Source organism: Ictalurus furcatus, chromosome 2, assembly GCF_023375685.1.
Source record: "Ictalurus furcatus strain D&B chromosome 2, Billie_1.0, whole genome shotgun sequence".
NCBI classification, from domain to species: Eukaryota; Metazoa; Chordata; class Actinopteri; order Siluriformes; family Ictaluridae; genus Ictalurus; species Ictalurus furcatus.
Window position 1 is genome coordinate 27482186 of NC_071256.1, and position 16803 is coordinate 27498988.

The 16803-nt window shown below is 41.3% G+C and overlaps 1 protein-coding gene across 1 annotated transcript in view; it reads right to left on the minus strand.

Annotated features, from left to right (window-relative positions):
• The window catches only part of sdk2a (sidekick cell adhesion molecule 2a), a 166608-nt gene that overhangs the window by 58327 nt on the left and 91478 nt on the right, over window positions 1–16803 (minus strand). The window contains exons 4-12 of the mRNA XM_053612331.1: window positions 13016–13163; window positions 10644–10777; window positions 9602–9713; window positions 9307–9497; window positions 7638–7721; window positions 6671–6865; window positions 4753–4869; window positions 4043–4210; window positions 1042–1144 (exon numbers count right to left, since the gene is read on the minus strand). Coding sequence (XP_053468306.1) covers window positions 1042–1144; window positions 4043–4210; window positions 4753–4869; window positions 6671–6865; window positions 7638–7721; window positions 9307–9497; window positions 9602–9713; window positions 10644–10777; window positions 13016–13163 — 1252 coding nt within the window. The remainder of the gene's footprint in view (window positions 1–1041; window positions 1145–4042; window positions 4211–4752; window positions 4870–6670; window positions 6866–7637; window positions 7722–9306; window positions 9498–9601; window positions 9714–10643; window positions 10778–13015; window positions 13164–16803) is intronic.

The following is a 16803-nucleotide window of genomic DNA, read 5'->3' on the forward strand; positions in this document are numbered from 1 at the left end:
ACACACACACACACACACACACACACAAACATACACCTAACACATATGGCCATGCAGCTCCACACACACACACACACACACACACACACACACACACACATACACACACACACACACACAAACATACACCTAACACATATGGCCATGCAGCTCCACACACAGACACACACAGACACACACACACACACACACAAACATACACCTAACACATATGGCCATGCAGCTCCACACACACACACACACACACACACACACACACACACACACACACAAACATACACCTAACACATATGGCCATGCAGCTCCACACACACACACACACACACACACACACATACGCCTAACACACATGGCCATGCAGCTACACACACACACACACACACACACACAAACACGCACACAAACATACACCTAACACATATGGCCATGCAGCTCCACACACACACACACACACACACACATACGCCTAACACATATAGCCCTGCAGCTCCACACACACACACACACACACACACACCACACACACACGCCTAACACATATGGCCATGCAGCTCCACACACACACACACATACGCCTAACACATATAGCCCTGCAGCTCCACACACACACACACACCACACACACACGCCTAACACATATGGCCATGCAGCTCCAAACGCACGCACACACACACACACACACACACATAATCAGACACCACACACAAACTGCAGCTGCATCGGTTGCTCTGTTTAATCTCCTGTGTCTTTTGCTTAATTAAAGTCTGACTCGAAGTTATTGCTCTGTTTACATATTCATCTGTTTTTCTCGATCAAATCAATCTGCAGGTGACAGCTAAATCAACGTTTTATGAGACCCAGTGTAATAAAGAACCGCCAACATTGAGTGCATTACAATTAATCAGAGAAGAAGCGATGAGCGAGAGGGAGGGAAAGCGAGAAAGAGACAGAGATCCGACATGGCAGGCAGAGAAACTGATGGACCTGTAATGAGTTTAAAATGGAGATCCTGGTGTATGGACAGAAAGACACTGGCGTTACCTGACAGTGACACTGGGGTCATGGGTCACACCGCAGTTCATAGTGGCTTTGGTGCCTTTGATGACACTCTGGTCCTGAGGAGGACTGGTGATGCGGGTTCGGGCTGGAGGCAATCAGACCACATTATATACATGTTAACCTGTTGTACTGAGATCTAGAGCTGCATGATTCTTAATGAAATAGAAATCAAGATATTTTTTTTTTGCTTCCAATTGTTTTTATTTGCCACTTGCCACAATCATTTTTATATTTAGTACATTTATTACATTCTTACATTACTGTAACAGACCATGGTGTAGTGTTTTCTATGTGGAACAGTCATTTTGAATGACTTTTTTGTATTACAATTAGAGATGGACCGATACAAAAGTTCTCAGCCGATACCGATAACCGATACCGATATTTCTGCCTTTTATGGCTTCTTTTAAATTAATAATAATTTATTCCACAATTCTGAAAGAAATGCAAATAAAAACTTTATTCTCTTCACTTTAACAAGGTGTTTCACAGTAACTGGTCTCATAAACAGAAAAGACATTACTCAAATGAACATTAACACATGAACTAAATTCTGAAGATTAAATTAAGATTTCTTAACATATGGAATGTTATTCATTCATATTAACAGAATTAATTCTAAATAAAACCTCCTGTTAGGCTCACATTCACTCACCACAAACAAAAGCATTTCTACTTCATCATCGGACATCAAACTGGTAATATATAATATCAACTTTTTTATATATTAACATTAACTGGATATGAAATACACTACTCTACAAATATATTTTTCTGTGCAATATACAGTGAGGGAAAAAAGTATTTGATCCCCTGCTGATTTTGTATGTTTACCCACTGACAAAGAAATGATCAGTCTATAATTTTAATGGTAGATTTATTTGAACAGTGAGAGACAGAATAACAACAAAAAAATCCAGAAAAACGCACATAAAAAATGTTATAAATTGATTTGCATTTTAATGAGGGAAATAAGTATTTGACCCCTCTGCAAAACATGACTTAGTACTTGGTTTAAAAACCCTTGTTGGCAATCACAGAGGTCAGACGTTTCTTGTAGTTGGCCACCAGGTTTGCACACATCTCAGGAGGGATCATTCAGATGTTCATTGGCAAATCAGAATCATTCAGATGTTCATTGGCAAACTTCAGACGGGCATGTATATGTGCTTTCTTGAGCAGCGGACCTTGCGCGCGCTGCAGGATTTCAGTCCTTCACGGCGTAGTGTGTTACCAATTGTTTTCTTGGTGACTATGGTCCCAGCTGCCTTGAGATCATTGACAAGATCCTCCCGTGTAGTTCTGGGCTGATTCCTCACTGTTCTCATGATCAATGCAACTCCACGAGGTGAGATCTTGCATGGAGCCCCAGGCCGAGGGAGATTGACAGTTCTTTTGTGCTTCTTCCATTTGCAAATAATCGCACCAACTGTTGTCCCCTTCTCACCAAGCTGCTTGGCAATGGTCTTGTAGCCCATTCCAGACTTGTGTAGGTCTACAGTCTTGTCCCTGACATCCTTGGAGAGCTCTTTGGTCTTGGCCATGGTGGAGAGTTTGGAATATGACTGATTGATTGCTTCTGTGGACAGGTGTCTTTTATACAGGTAACAAACTGATATTAGGAGCACTCCCTTTAAGAGTGTGCTCCTAATCTCAGCTCGTTACCTGTATAAAAGACACCTGGGAGCCAGAAATCTTTCTGATTGAGAGGGGGTCAAATACTTTTTTCCCTCATTAAAATGCAAATTAATTTATAAAATTTTTGACATGCGTTTTTCTGGATTTTTTTGTTGTTATTCTGTCTCTCACTGTTCAAATAGAACTACCATTAAAATTATAGACTGATCATTTCTTTGTCAGTGGGCAAACGTACAAAATCAGCAGGGGATCAAATACTTTTTTCCCTCACTGTATACTTTTTTGTCATGTCATCTTCATTTAAATCTTTCATCAGTATACTGGCGCTTTAATTCAGCTCGAGCAGCGCGGCACAAAAAATTTTTTTAGACCCAATGAAACTCCCACTTCACTGCTGCTCAATTCCGGTGTAACATTTTATCAGTGCAGAGATTACAGAGCTTACAAACTGCAGTGTTGTCGTCGATCCACACAAGAGACATTATCTTTACTCACAGCACGAAATCTGTGTTTTCCCGCCCTCTTTTGATTGACAGGATATAATCGGCCCTGATCATCGGATGTTTTTAAACTATTGGCCGATGGCCCATAGCGTGAAAAATTGCCTTATAGTAATCCGTATCGGCCGATACATCGGTGCATCTCTAATTACAATAGCCTACATCCTGTCCAAAAAATAACAGCTATTTAGTATTTAAAAAATGACCCATATTAAGATGGCAAAAGTGCAGCAGGTCCTCCCCAAAAAAACCCAGCAAACAGCCGGTTAAATAATTAGTCATGGAAAAACTTCTGTTCTCCTACAAATAGTAACTCATAAGCCATTGTGGGTGAAAACTGGTGTTGATAAATGCGCTCTATGTGTCACTGGTCATCACTGGTGTGTTTTGAGCAGGACTCATGCAGCCACGACTCATTCATTTCAAACATTTAGCATCTGTTCAGCAAGTGGGAATTTAATAGTCAGTACGTAATATTAAGCATTTGTTTAGGACGACTTAGTTCCTTCTCACTACAAACGGCATTTTAAAATTCACTCACACTTTTCAGACATTGTTTCTCCCCCCTTTTTTTTCTATAAACATGTATGCTTCTGGTGTGTACATGAGAAAAGTGGGGCTCTGTTTTATATAATGGTTGCCTGAGTGCAAATGCAAAATGATACTTGAATGGTATTGCATTGAGAGACAAATCAAGACTGTGACTTTAATATGATTCTTTGTGCAGCTGTATTGTGATCGGAAAGAATTGATATTTGCCGACCACAGTAGAGAGCGGTATATAATTTGGGATCCAGCAGTAAACATTGGATTCCTTCCCCTTCCTGTAATCTCAGCCCACTCACCCCATACCAGCAGGTTGGCAGAGGCCTCATCAATGCCGCGGGAGTTGCTCGCCATGCAGGTGTAGGTGCCAGCGTCTGACAGGTGAGCAGGACTGACCAACAGACTGCCTGACTCCAGCAGGGTAAAGCGGGGCAGCTGTACTGAGCCACTTGCCAGCACACGCTCACCTGCACATAGGGATGGAAGGTGAGGTAAGGCAGGGAGAGGAGCAGAACACTGATAGGCAACATGACTGACACACAAGTACAGATGCCTCCTTGTCTTGATTGACAGGAACGTTTCCTCCGAGCAGATAATTAATTGACAGCTGCCAGAATGTCAGAAAATCTTTGCAAAATATTACAAAAGGTGTTTTTTTTTTCTCTTCAGAATTTTGCCCCATTTTCTCCCACTTCAGTCCTCTCCAATTCCCACCTACTATTTAGTTCTCCTTTAAGTTCGTCTAGTTCTGAATTCAAAAGAATTGAACGGAGAAAGAAAGCGGCTGAGTGGGGAGGGTTAAGCATTTTAAAGCAAGAGATTTGAGAACAGATGTCTCCTGTGTTTATCAAAAGGCCACTGCAGTCTACAATCAATCCCACAATCACATAGGCTCTGTTGTGACTCTGATGGATCTGGGACCAGAAGGCAACCTGATAAAACTCCTTTTGTCAGAAGTGCGCTGAGGCAGGTGTGTGAGTGCGCAGGAGATGACTGATTAGCTCCTGACCTTTCTGCCATGTGATGGCGGGCCGCGGAGCTCCTGATGTCTCACAGTGTAGGATAACGGATGTGCCGTCGATCACCGAGCTGTCCGTAGGCCCTGCTGTGATGTTTGGAGCGATGCCTGAAATGGGCAGGGAAGATAAAGATAGATAATGCATACACACACCTATGCTCTAACACAATACAGATGGGAGTATGTGACCCATGGGGTATATGATGTCTGTATGAGACACAGAACACTTTCTTTCATGCATTGACAAAATGTCTTATCAAAATTTTGATCACAAGGCAAGATAAATGCATTGGGAAAAGCCCTCTAACTAGGCTCTCTCTCTCTCTCTCTCTCTCTCTCTCTCTCTCTGTGTGTGTACAGTTGCAATCCAAATGATTCAACGCCCATTGCAACTCAAGTTTATTGTCAAAATGTACAAACTTTCAGCTGTTTGCAATGAACAAATCAAACAAAAGCAATTGAAATAGTTCAACACAACGAATGCTTCAAGTGGTTTCCACAAACTCAACTGAAAATGCCACTTATACTGACTTCTCCAGTTTCAAAATTATTCAACCCCTCCATGGCAAGCATCTTTAGTACTTACTAGAGCACCCTTTTGCTGTTATGACCTCCTGCAAATGAGATGCACAGCTTCTGGCAGCGTTCCTGAGGAATCTTAGCCCTTTCCTCATGAGCAATGGCCTCCAGTTCAGTAATATTCTTGGGTTTGCGTGCTGCAACCGCCTTCTTCAAATCCAACCAGAGATTTTCTATGGGCTTATAGTCAAGTGACTGTGATGGCCCTGTAGAATCTTCCAGGACTTCTTCTGCAACCAGGCCTTGGTGGAATTTGAGGTATGATTGGGATCATTGTCCTATTGGAAGATTCAATGATGCCCAAGCTTCAGCTTCCTCACAGACAGGCATGATGTTTTCTCCTAGGATTTCCTGATACTTCAATGAATCCATCTTGCCTTCCACACGCTGCAGGTTTCCAGGGCCAGAGGATGCAAAGCAGCCCCAGAGCATCACCCAGCCACCACCATGCTGGACTGTGGACAGAGTGTTCTTTCTTCATTCTTCTTCCTCCAGAAATACCGCTGATCCATCGTGCTGAGAAGTTCCAGATTTGTTTCATTTCTCCACAGAACAGAATCCCAAAACTTCTGTGGCTTATTTATATTATTTTGAGCCGACTTTTCTTGTGCTTTTGGGTCAGTAGTGGTGTATGTCTTGGAGTTCTGGCATGGAAACCTTCTGCGTTTAGCCTTACTGTGCTCACTGAAACCTCAGCACCTGTTGTCACCAAGTCTTGCTGCAGGTTTTTTGCAGTCACTCGAGGGTTTTTCACAACATACCTTCTCAGAAATCTAGTTGCAGCTGTTCATAGCTTCTTTTCTCTGCCCTGTCCAGGTATTTTATGTATTCTCTGCCCCTACCCAGTTCAGGTGTTCCAGCTCAAGCACACCTGCTGCAACTAATCAAGGGCTTCATTAGTTGCACCAGGCAACACCTGTTCTGCATATTTGTGCTGGTGTGAGGGATTCTACTCAGGGAGTTGAATAATTTGGAGAAGTCATTATAAGTCGCATTTTCAGTTGAATTTGGGGAAACCACTTGAAGTATTCATTGTGTTGGACTAGTTTGATTTGTTCATTGCTAACAGCCGAAAGTCTGTAAGTTGTGAAAATAAACCTGATTTGCAATGGGGGTTGAATCATTCATTTTCATTGCAACTATATATATATATATATATATATATATATATATAAAATCCCTCACTTTCTTTTTCTCTCTCCCTCTCTCTTTTGATGTAAGACTTGTAAAGATGAAAAATGTCATGGTGAAGGTAAGCCCTGAACAAGAGGGGAAGCTGAAAAAAATATGCTTTCGCAAATGTTAGGAGGGCATATGGTGCCAAACGCACTGGTGACAGCGAGGTACGTGTTGGTCTGGATTTCTCCACCCAGGTTGCGGGCGAAGCACTGAAACATCCCGGTGTCATCAGGAACAAGGCCATTAATCTGCAGACTGCCTCCCACCAACACCTTGTAGCGTGGGGTCTTCACAGTGCTAATGGGCACAGCGTCCTTATACCAAACAATGTCTGGCTGAGGAACACCTGAGTACAGTGGAGAGAAAGCGTTAGACTGAGCGATTACTCATATACACAAAAGAGGTTGCTTGGACTGGAAACAAACAGAGAGGAAGATGATAAGAAGATGTAATAGAATGCTGGTTAAATGTTTTTTTGTTAGTCTGAAAATATTTCAGACTACATGAAGCCAATTCTACAGTCAACTGCACAAGAGTCTTGCCACTCCTGCCTACTCCCTGACTGCCTCCCACAGTAATATCTGTTTACCATTGAAGCTAAACAAAATTGTAATAAAATCCTTGCACTGAGTCACAGTCAATTCCATTATGTGAAACAGCGGTTTCAGAACCACGGGTTGCACGTCACTATTCAATCCCTGTCAGCTAGTTTAGAGTCAGATCAGCAGCGCATGCAAGCTCAAAGGGACCATTCCAGAATCGTTTTTTGATGCTGCTGGGGCCTGAGTTGAACCTCCCAGATGCTGTTGTAGACATTGTATCCTTCATCCATCATTAAGCTACAAAGAGCTTCTACCCCGTGCTGCATGCTCTCGGTTTCAGAATCAGCTGTGCTGCCAGGTCATCCATGTTCAGCAACAAAGTAGACGGGAAAGAACATTGAAGCTGGACATTTTGTTTATAGGCTGTGTATGGCTACAAATGCGTGGTTTGACTCGTTCTTTGCTACACAAATAGAACAGCATAAAAATAGCGATGTCCTGAAAGAGTTTTTGCTTTAAGTATGGAAAAGATGGCTAGCTGACAGATCTCACACACACACACACACACACACTCACCACGAGCCTGGCATGGGATGTCCACCACCTTCTCCATCTCAGCAGTTATGTGTCTCTCTGGCTCCTTCACAAACTGAGGGTGTTCTATACAGACAGAACAGCCAGATCAGTCCCAGTCGTTACTCAGTTAATTAAAACATCTCCAGTGCTACATACAATTAGGCTTCATTAGAAGCAGAGCATCCATATATTCAAACTAGGCAATCCCCTTGAAAGGCAAACAGTGACAACAAAATCTATTAGAATCTATTAGAAAGGTAGTCGCAGATCACATCAAGCTCATAATCTTTGTGATTATGCTCCATAAGCACAATGAATAGCTTATAAATGTGATAGTCATAGCTTGGCCACCACCCCCGTCTCTCACAAGCCTCTGCTGGGCTACTGGCGAATTCTGATTTATGCAATCGGAGCAGCATTATGTTCGGTAGTTGTTTATGTTTAAGTGCTGATCATGTCTTTGCTGGTGCATGCGAATCAGCAATCCCAAATCGGAAGCAGTGAAAACCGAGAGATTTATGACTGTATATCTGAGATGAAATGCGCTTTATCCTGAATAACAACTACATATAACTGTGGCATTTATGTCTAGTGGATGACTGGGTAGCTTTACTGGCTCACAGGTTGATCCTTAGCTCGGTTTCTGTCTGTGTGAGTTTCATATGTTCTCCCCGTGTCTGTGTGGGTTTCCTCTGGGTTCTCTGGTTTCCTCAGACCTCTCAAAAAACTGGCTACTCTAAATTGCCCCTAGGTGTTAATGAGTGTGTGACTGTGCATGGTTGCCAGCGATCAACTGGTGTCTCGTTTAGGGTTTATTCCTGCCTTGCGCTTAGTATTCCTTGAATAGGATCCATATTCACTGCCACTCTGACCTGAAGATAAATTAATGTATGAATTTATCTGTGGTATAAAATATTTAGACTGCTTATTAGAGCGATTATTCAGCTTGTTTGTGGTATTATTTATGCAGTCCCTTCCAAATCAAGCAAACTCCGCAATATTCAAAGGAGCCTGCAATTTTTCTAAATTATCGCAGATTTTACACAGATTTGGGCCAAGACACGTCATGTGATGTCATCACAACGCGCATTCAGCCAAAGCCCTCTTCGATTCACATGCATTGAACATGAGTGTCGCTAAAAGGTCTTATTTACCAACAAACATCACTGCGAAAGACTGTGCGAAACAATTTCGCCAATTCAAGTAGTTTCCCGCAAAACACGCACAAAAATCTCTGCAAATTGCATTACACATTTTTGAAAAATCACACATTTTTGGCCACAACAACCACAAAAAAACAACCTCAGCAAAATCCTGTACGGACTGTTTATGGAACAACATTTGGAAATCTTTCAGGTCTACTTAATAAGAGTTGAAGGCATAAGCACATGAGCTGTACAATGATTCATTTGAGTGTATGGAAGGCTTTGGGGTGCATTTTGTGACAGAAGGCTTGTTGTATTGCAAGTTAAGATAGGATAGCAGAATTGTATTTGGCCTAAATTGACAGAATGGCATGTGTCAGCTAAACGCTTCATGTACCCAACTAACTTTGTAGTAAATTAAGTAATGAAATAAGGGTTCCTCTATGTGTATGTAAATTATTTGTATCAGAAATGATAACAAATTAAATGTGTGACTTTGAAGAGGAGGTATGTGAGGGATCTACCAATCACATGTAGATAAGCTCCTGCAGTGACGGCTGGGACACTGCTGCTGCGCAGAGATGCCTCACACTCATAATACCCGCTGTCACTGACCAGAGGCCCACTTATGGTCAGTCGTCGACCAAAGTCCCTCAGTCCTCGATTGACCACCATGCCATTCTTACGCCATGTAATACTGAGCTTAATGAGGGGTCTGGACAGAGAAAAAGAAAGAGACAGATTTTACCTAACGGACTTGCAAGAACTATATTATTAGGTGTTGATGGCAGGGCTGTTTTCACACATGCAAATAAACACCTGGCGTTGGCCACACACTCCAGCGTGACCTCAAATGTGCCGACCATCACGCTGGTGTTCTTGGGTGGGATGATAATGGTGGGTGCGATCGGATCTGCAGGCCCGCCTACATCTAAGAGAGCAAATAGAAAAACAGAAAAAGAAGATAATGCTTTACAGAAGGCATGGTTTAGCTTTCCCCTAATTGCCACTAATCTCAACACCGTTTCTGCCAATTGTCTGGCAACCTCCCATTCCACTAGCCAATATGTCTTTTGCTTTCATACAAAGCATTGCCATTACACTTGTGGACATAACTAGCATCATGCTCAATCCCTCTTTGTGCTGAACAGAGAAAGCAACCTCTTAGCCTCCACAGTGCACAGTAATACCATCATTACAGTACTGTGCCTTTGAATGCAGCCTGATTGAGAGGTGCAGACATACTGATTAAATGCACCAGTCACTCAGTGGCTAAAGCAAAGGCACCGGCCCAGGTATCGATTCCATGCCCTTAATGACCAATTTCTCTCCCTCGCTCTCAATCTCTCTCTCTGTCTGTTCCTCTCTGAAACACTCCTTAGCAATTCTTTTGTAAGCAGCTGTTGAGCAGGTGTGTCTCCTTCTCCCCCTTTTGTCTGCATCATGTCTTTCATAAATTTGCCATTGTGGGCTGGGGGGCTATTAAATAGACGGGCTGATTTTACAAGGCTGCTTAATCACTTTGTCACTGAGGCGGGGTGAGAGTCAGCAGATCACCTGCAGCCACACTTGGCCACACCACATGTCACACTGGACTGGACAATGAATCAAAATATTGAGTGGGAGTAAAAATCAGTCTGTCCAAACCCTTGAGGATCAGTAGACAGCCACTAGGGGGCACAAGAGCTGCATGTCTTAGTTGTGTTCAAATCACCTGTTGAAAAATCCAGGCACATCCCTGGAAAATCACCTCCCCAGTTGAATTCTATATGTCAGTGTAATGTGAAATGTGAATAAGGATGCAGTTGAACATAAACACAGGGTTATATTTAAATTACTTTGGCTCCTCTGGCATACTCACTCTCCACATTGAGAATAACCGGCTGGCTGGTCTTGTTCTCGCCATTCTTGTCATTGACAGCCTGGGCATAGTAGCGACCTGCATCCGGTGCCACTGTAGACAGGATAACCAGGGTGTTGTCCAGAGTGAGAGCTCTGGAAGGAGAAATTACATTGAAAAGAGATTCACGCTCTCGTGCCAGACAGATACAGCCTACCTCTGAAAGTATTGGAACAGCAAGGCCAATTCTTTTGTTTTTGCATTCTCCATTTGTGATGCAAGCCTGGAGGCTTGTACTGCAGCTTCTTTCAGCCGTTGTTTGTTTTGGGGGTTTCTCAGGAAGTGAAATTCATGCTCAATTGCATTAAGGTCTGGTGATAGACTTGACCAGTCCAAAACCTTCTACTTTCTCCTCCTGATAAAGTCCTCTGCTGTGTTGGCAGTGTGCTTTGGGTCATTGTCTTGCTGCGTGATGAAGTTCTTCCCGATTAGACTGGATGCATTTCTCTGTAAATTGGCAGACAGAAGGTTTCTGTAGACTTCAGAATTCATTCTGCTGCTACCCGAATGAGTTACATCATCAGTAAAGATTAGTGAGGCCGTTCCAGAAGCAGCCATGCAAGCCCAAGCCATGACACTACCTCCACCGTGCTTGACTGATGAGCTTAAATGCTTTGGATCATGAGCAGAGCCTTTCTTTCTCCACACTTTGGCCTTTCCATCATGTTGGTAGAGGTTCATCTTGGTTATCAAACTTTTGTGGCTTATCTCTGTATTTTTTTTACGAATTCCAATCTGTCTTTCTGATTGTTACTGCTGAGTGGATGAGTGGATTGCAACTTGTGTTTGGGCTATATATTTCTTCTCTCAAAATCTTCTTTGAATTGTGGATTGTGATACCTACACCTCTGCCCTGTGGAGGGTATTGGTGATGTCACAGACTGTTGTTTTTAGGTTTTTCTTCACAGCTCTCGCAATGTTCCTGTCATCAACTGCTTTGTTTTCCTCAGCTGACCTGTTCCGTGTCTGGTTTTTAGTACACCAGTGGTTTCTTTCTTTTTCATTACATTCCAGATTGTTGCATTGGCTATGCCCAGTGCTTGTGCTTTGATAGATTTTCCCTCTTTTCTCAGCTTCAAAATGGCTTGCTTTTCTTCACATGCAAAACCCAGGACTCAAACCAAGATTAGACATTCATTAATTGTTTAAACAATCAATCTAACATGTCACACCTAGGCAAATCAGAAACACCTGTCAGTCACATGGTCCAATATTTTTGATCACTTGAAAAATGGGTGGGTTCAAATAAAAAGGTGCCATGTTCTAAGTAGTTCTCACATCTAGATATAAATATCATGAAATAAACTCTGACATTTTGACCTACTGTCTCAAATCCAAATGCCTTCCGTGTATAGCAAAAAACAAAAGAATAGTCTTAAGAAATGAATTTCACTGTGCATATGTATATGTGATCAATAAAGACTCATTATCATTATCATTAAACAGGTAAGATTAAAGGGCTTAATCAATAATGATGCTCGCATGGAGTAGCCGGGGTGTGCACACTCAAATGAGAGTGACACACTGTGTGGGGAGACATTAGATGCCACCGAGCTGTCATTGGCAACCCGATCAAGCCATACTAAGGCCGACTCACGCGCAATTAGAGTGAGGGTTCATATGGAGCATGACAGTGGAATATCAATACCCCAGAGAGCCATGGCCAATGAGCAGTAAACAAACTTTACACTGTTGGAGCCTCTCAGCATCAAAGACTGGTGACAACGCCATGCTGACATTCTGATAGCAGGTGAGACATCTTCTCACTATGGACTTTTGGTTCTGCAGAGAGGAATATCTTGACATTCCTTGCTGAAAAAAAGGCTCTGCACTGCTGCAGCCAGTGTTCTTCACCTATGTTGGAAAGCTTAGTGTATATCAGCTGAACATGTCACAGTGCTGTTCTCACCCATTCGCCTGCCCGGGTAAATTAATTTCAGCTGATTGTGAAGACATGCAGAAAACTGACTACACGTGGGTATGCATGCAGCCACACACACAGTGCATGTAAGTGTGAGAAAGCTCTGTCAATCAGCCAAGATCGTCAATAAAGGCCTTTTGTCCACTTTGTCTAATTGGCTCCCCTGCTGTCTGCTCTCTCCAGCCTTCAATCTCACCCGCTACACAATCGACAGAGGTTCTTATTATAGTTGACTTTATCAATATTGCAATGAGAGGCCGTGATATCAGCTCACCACAGCCTTCCACAGGAGAACCAGCATGAAACAGAACATTAAACAACAATGGGACAGGCTCTCTTGGCATAAGGTAATAATGTGGCACACATTAAAATTGATTCGTGATGATGTGTCTCGAGACTTATGCATGCTTACATGCGGCTGCTGGGGGGAATTTTGCGGCCATCCCGGAACCATGTGATCTGAGGCCGGGGAAAGCTGGGAATCTTTGGGGGGCTTATGAGCGCAGCTTCCCCCTCTGACACCACCTGAGATCGCTCCCTCTCCACAAAGTCTTCCATATCTGAGAGAGTAGGAAAAAAATAGCGTGATTGATGGGGCAAGATAGAGAAAAATGGAGGAAAATATGAAGGCAGGCAGAAAAAAACTCACTACTTAAAGTAAGCAACAGGTTTGCGCAGTTATATTATGCATCTATCCCAAATCAAATGTAATAAAAATGTACAAAAATGCACTAATGTCTCCTTCCCCCAATAGTCTTCATCCTTCTCTTGAAACTAGAGCTTGTGCACACCTAATTGACACCTAATTTATAAATAGAAACACACCTCATGTGTGCACATAAGGATGTTTTCCTAGCTGAATTACTTGCACATAGTGAGGAGTTCATGACGGAGTCAGTATTCAACCCTCAGGCAGACTTAAGTACTATTTTACCATTTGCACATGAGTTATGCATGTAGAGTGTAGATTCTGTTACATGCAATATCAAATTGAGTGAGGAGCAGTATGATAGTTTGGTCTAATCAAGGTGTCTCCCTTCAACAAAATCATGTTTTGACATAAAAGACTATGGGTTACCATTGAAGGTTATAACTGTCACAAAACACAATTAACTTGAACATGATAAATAAATAAACAGCTAAATATTTTTGGTCTCCTGCCCAGATACAGTTTTGTTTTTTTTGTTTTTTTTTACTGCTGCTTCATGCTTTCTGTGATGTAGTTCTACTGAAATGTGCAAAACAATAATGTGTGCTGGATCAAATGCTACGTTATAATCATTTCGTTAAATGAAGACAAATTTGCGGTGATTAACATGATAATTACAATGTGAACTATTCTTGCAGCAATATATTAGCATTAAACTTGTCTCCTATTAGATTTGAATTCTTGCCATATTCTCATTCATATATCATATTACTCTTTCTTTCTTTCCTTCTTTCTAATTATTTATAATTCACTTTTGCTTTTGTTATTTCATATCGCAGTTGACAGCAAAAAAAAAAAAAGCTCCTTCAATCTCAATTTTCTGTCTATTTTCTATTTTATTAAATTTTTTATATATAGCTTAAAGGCAACTGTTTATTTTTAACGGTGATGGTCTAGACACCTAACATTTTGCATCAGTCAAAAACTCATAACTATGCTGGAACATCTTATTCCTATTACCTAATAAGAATGCCTAGTTAATTTCACAGCAAGTATGTTAGTAGGAGTCCATTATTAACAAAAGATTTATTCCTTAGCAGTAATTAATGAGTTGTATATTTTTCCTGTAAAACTACTAGCTAACTATGACTTTTTAAAAAAAAATTATAATAACTACTGATTAATTATCGATCACATCAACATTAATTCTGGTCCACTAATTTTACTGGACAAATGGCGTTCCAAGACTTCTGAAATTAATATAACAGCAACACTGTAAAATAATAAAATAGAATAATAAAATAATAAAACTCTGTGTTAATATTAATAGCAGGCAAACTAACGTTATATGTTCTCAGTTATCTCTTTGTTATTACTTGCTACACTGAGGGCTCTCAGACATTCAAATGCATTACCTGCCTCAGTCATATTGGCTTAATTTTGCTCCTTGTTGCACCCTACAACTCTCTGGATAAAACTGAATTGACTTGTCTTCTCTTTTCTGTGCTACAGCCATATTCGAATTGTCAAATGAATACAGGCAGCTGGTGGGTTCAGTTTTATGCCTCGTGGATTGTCTTTTAGGTTAAATGCGAGCAGAGCTCTAAAGAGCTGTACCTGAGCTGTAGCTCAGGATAGGTAGAGCTCATTTCAGGGCCAGAAAAAAATGTAAGCAAAAGCCTGAAACTACATCCAACGCGTGCAAATATTGGACGTCACAACGTTTCTGTTATGACGGCCCAGAGTAAAGAAACTGATCAACGTTTGCAATAAATACAGCTTAATTAAAAACCGAGCAAACTAGGAATTCGTTTGTTATAATAAATGAAAAGATCTGATTAGGGCAGTACAGCTGTTGTAAAAGCTATATTTATCATTTATTACCATCCTAGAGTGTCAAAAGTCTTAAAAACAAGGGAGCAGTAACAAAATACGGACAATGAACAAGGCGGAAGTAACAGCAATACTCTGCTAAATGATAAACAAGTGAGAATTAACTGAAATACTCAGGCTAAAATATGAAACAGGTGGAAATAACTAAAATAGTCATGGAAAAAAGAAATACACACAGAAGTACCTAAAATACCCACAGTACGGAGGGAGTAACTAAAATACCCACAGTAAGGAGGGAGTAACTAAAATACCCACAGTAAGGAGGGAGTAACTAAAATACCCACAGTACGGAGGGAGTAACTAAAATACCCACAGTAAGGAGGGAGTAACTAAAATACCCACAGTAAGGAGGGAGTAACTAAAATACCCACAGTACGGAGGGAGTAGCTAAAATACCCACAGTACGGAGGGAGTAACTAAAATACCCACTGTACGGAGGGAGTAACTAAAATACCCACAGTACGGAGGGAGTAACTAAAATACCCACAATACGGAGGGAGTAACTAAAATACCCACAGTACGGAGGGAGTAACTAAAATACCCATAGTAAGGAGGAATTCCAGGACTTGTATTCACAATATTCTCATACTACACATCCTCTGAACACACTTAGTACTGTTTGACTTTACTTTTCTACATTCGTACCTGCAATGAATTTATAATCCCTCTGGCTTGCGTCACCCAGAAGACTCTTTTGTCTCTGATTCCTCTTAAGGTTTATTTCTCATGTTGTCTCAGGGCGTTTGGCTTGTCACTGTCGCCTCTGGCTTGCTCATTAAGGGTCTAACTCTACCCCTGGACTGCTGCAAAGCTGCTTTGTTACAATGTCTATCGCTAAAAGCGTTCAACGAATACATTTGAATTGGAACGATTTAAAAATGTCCACACCAAGAGGAAGTCACTAAAATACCCAGACTAAGAAGAAGTAACTAAAATATACACGCATTCATTTTTATGCAGTGACCTGCTTACAGTGAAGGGGAAAAAAACGTATTCACGTACTAGTTGTAATTTAATGATAATTCCAGTGTATATATCTACTTCAAATTTACATACATAGTGTCTTTTGACTTCATAAGCATAAACAAGGATATGTTTAAAAAAGCACTGTATTGAAGGGTGACGGATTGATTGCCTCAAGTTCTCAGGAGCAACATTATTCAACAACGCTCGAAGGAAACAAGCTACAGAGCCATAGCAAAGACTTTAAACTTCCCTGTCAGCACAACTGGTTCAATAATATGCAGGTACGAAGTTGATGAAACCATAGCTAATCACTCCTGTTCACAGCGTGCTCTCAGACTAATGATAAGGAAAGTAAGAAAGAAGTCACCAGCAGTCACTCAAAAAGAATTACAGGGCGACCTGAACGCAGCAGAAACTACAGGATGTCCCAAAAGTATCCATACATAGGGGACTATGTTTGCCAGGACCATGTTGGATGAGTCAGTGGATGTTCATGGACGGCCACTTCTCGGTTGGTCCTTTTTGAACCGGATAATAAGTTTGACTACGGTGTCGAGTGTGTTGTGATTGCCATGTTTCCTGTTAAATGGTTCCTGTCGCAACCTTTCAGTACGTTCTTCTTTTGTCAATGACATTCTTAAAGGCTATCTGCAAAATATATATATATATATATATATATATATATATATATA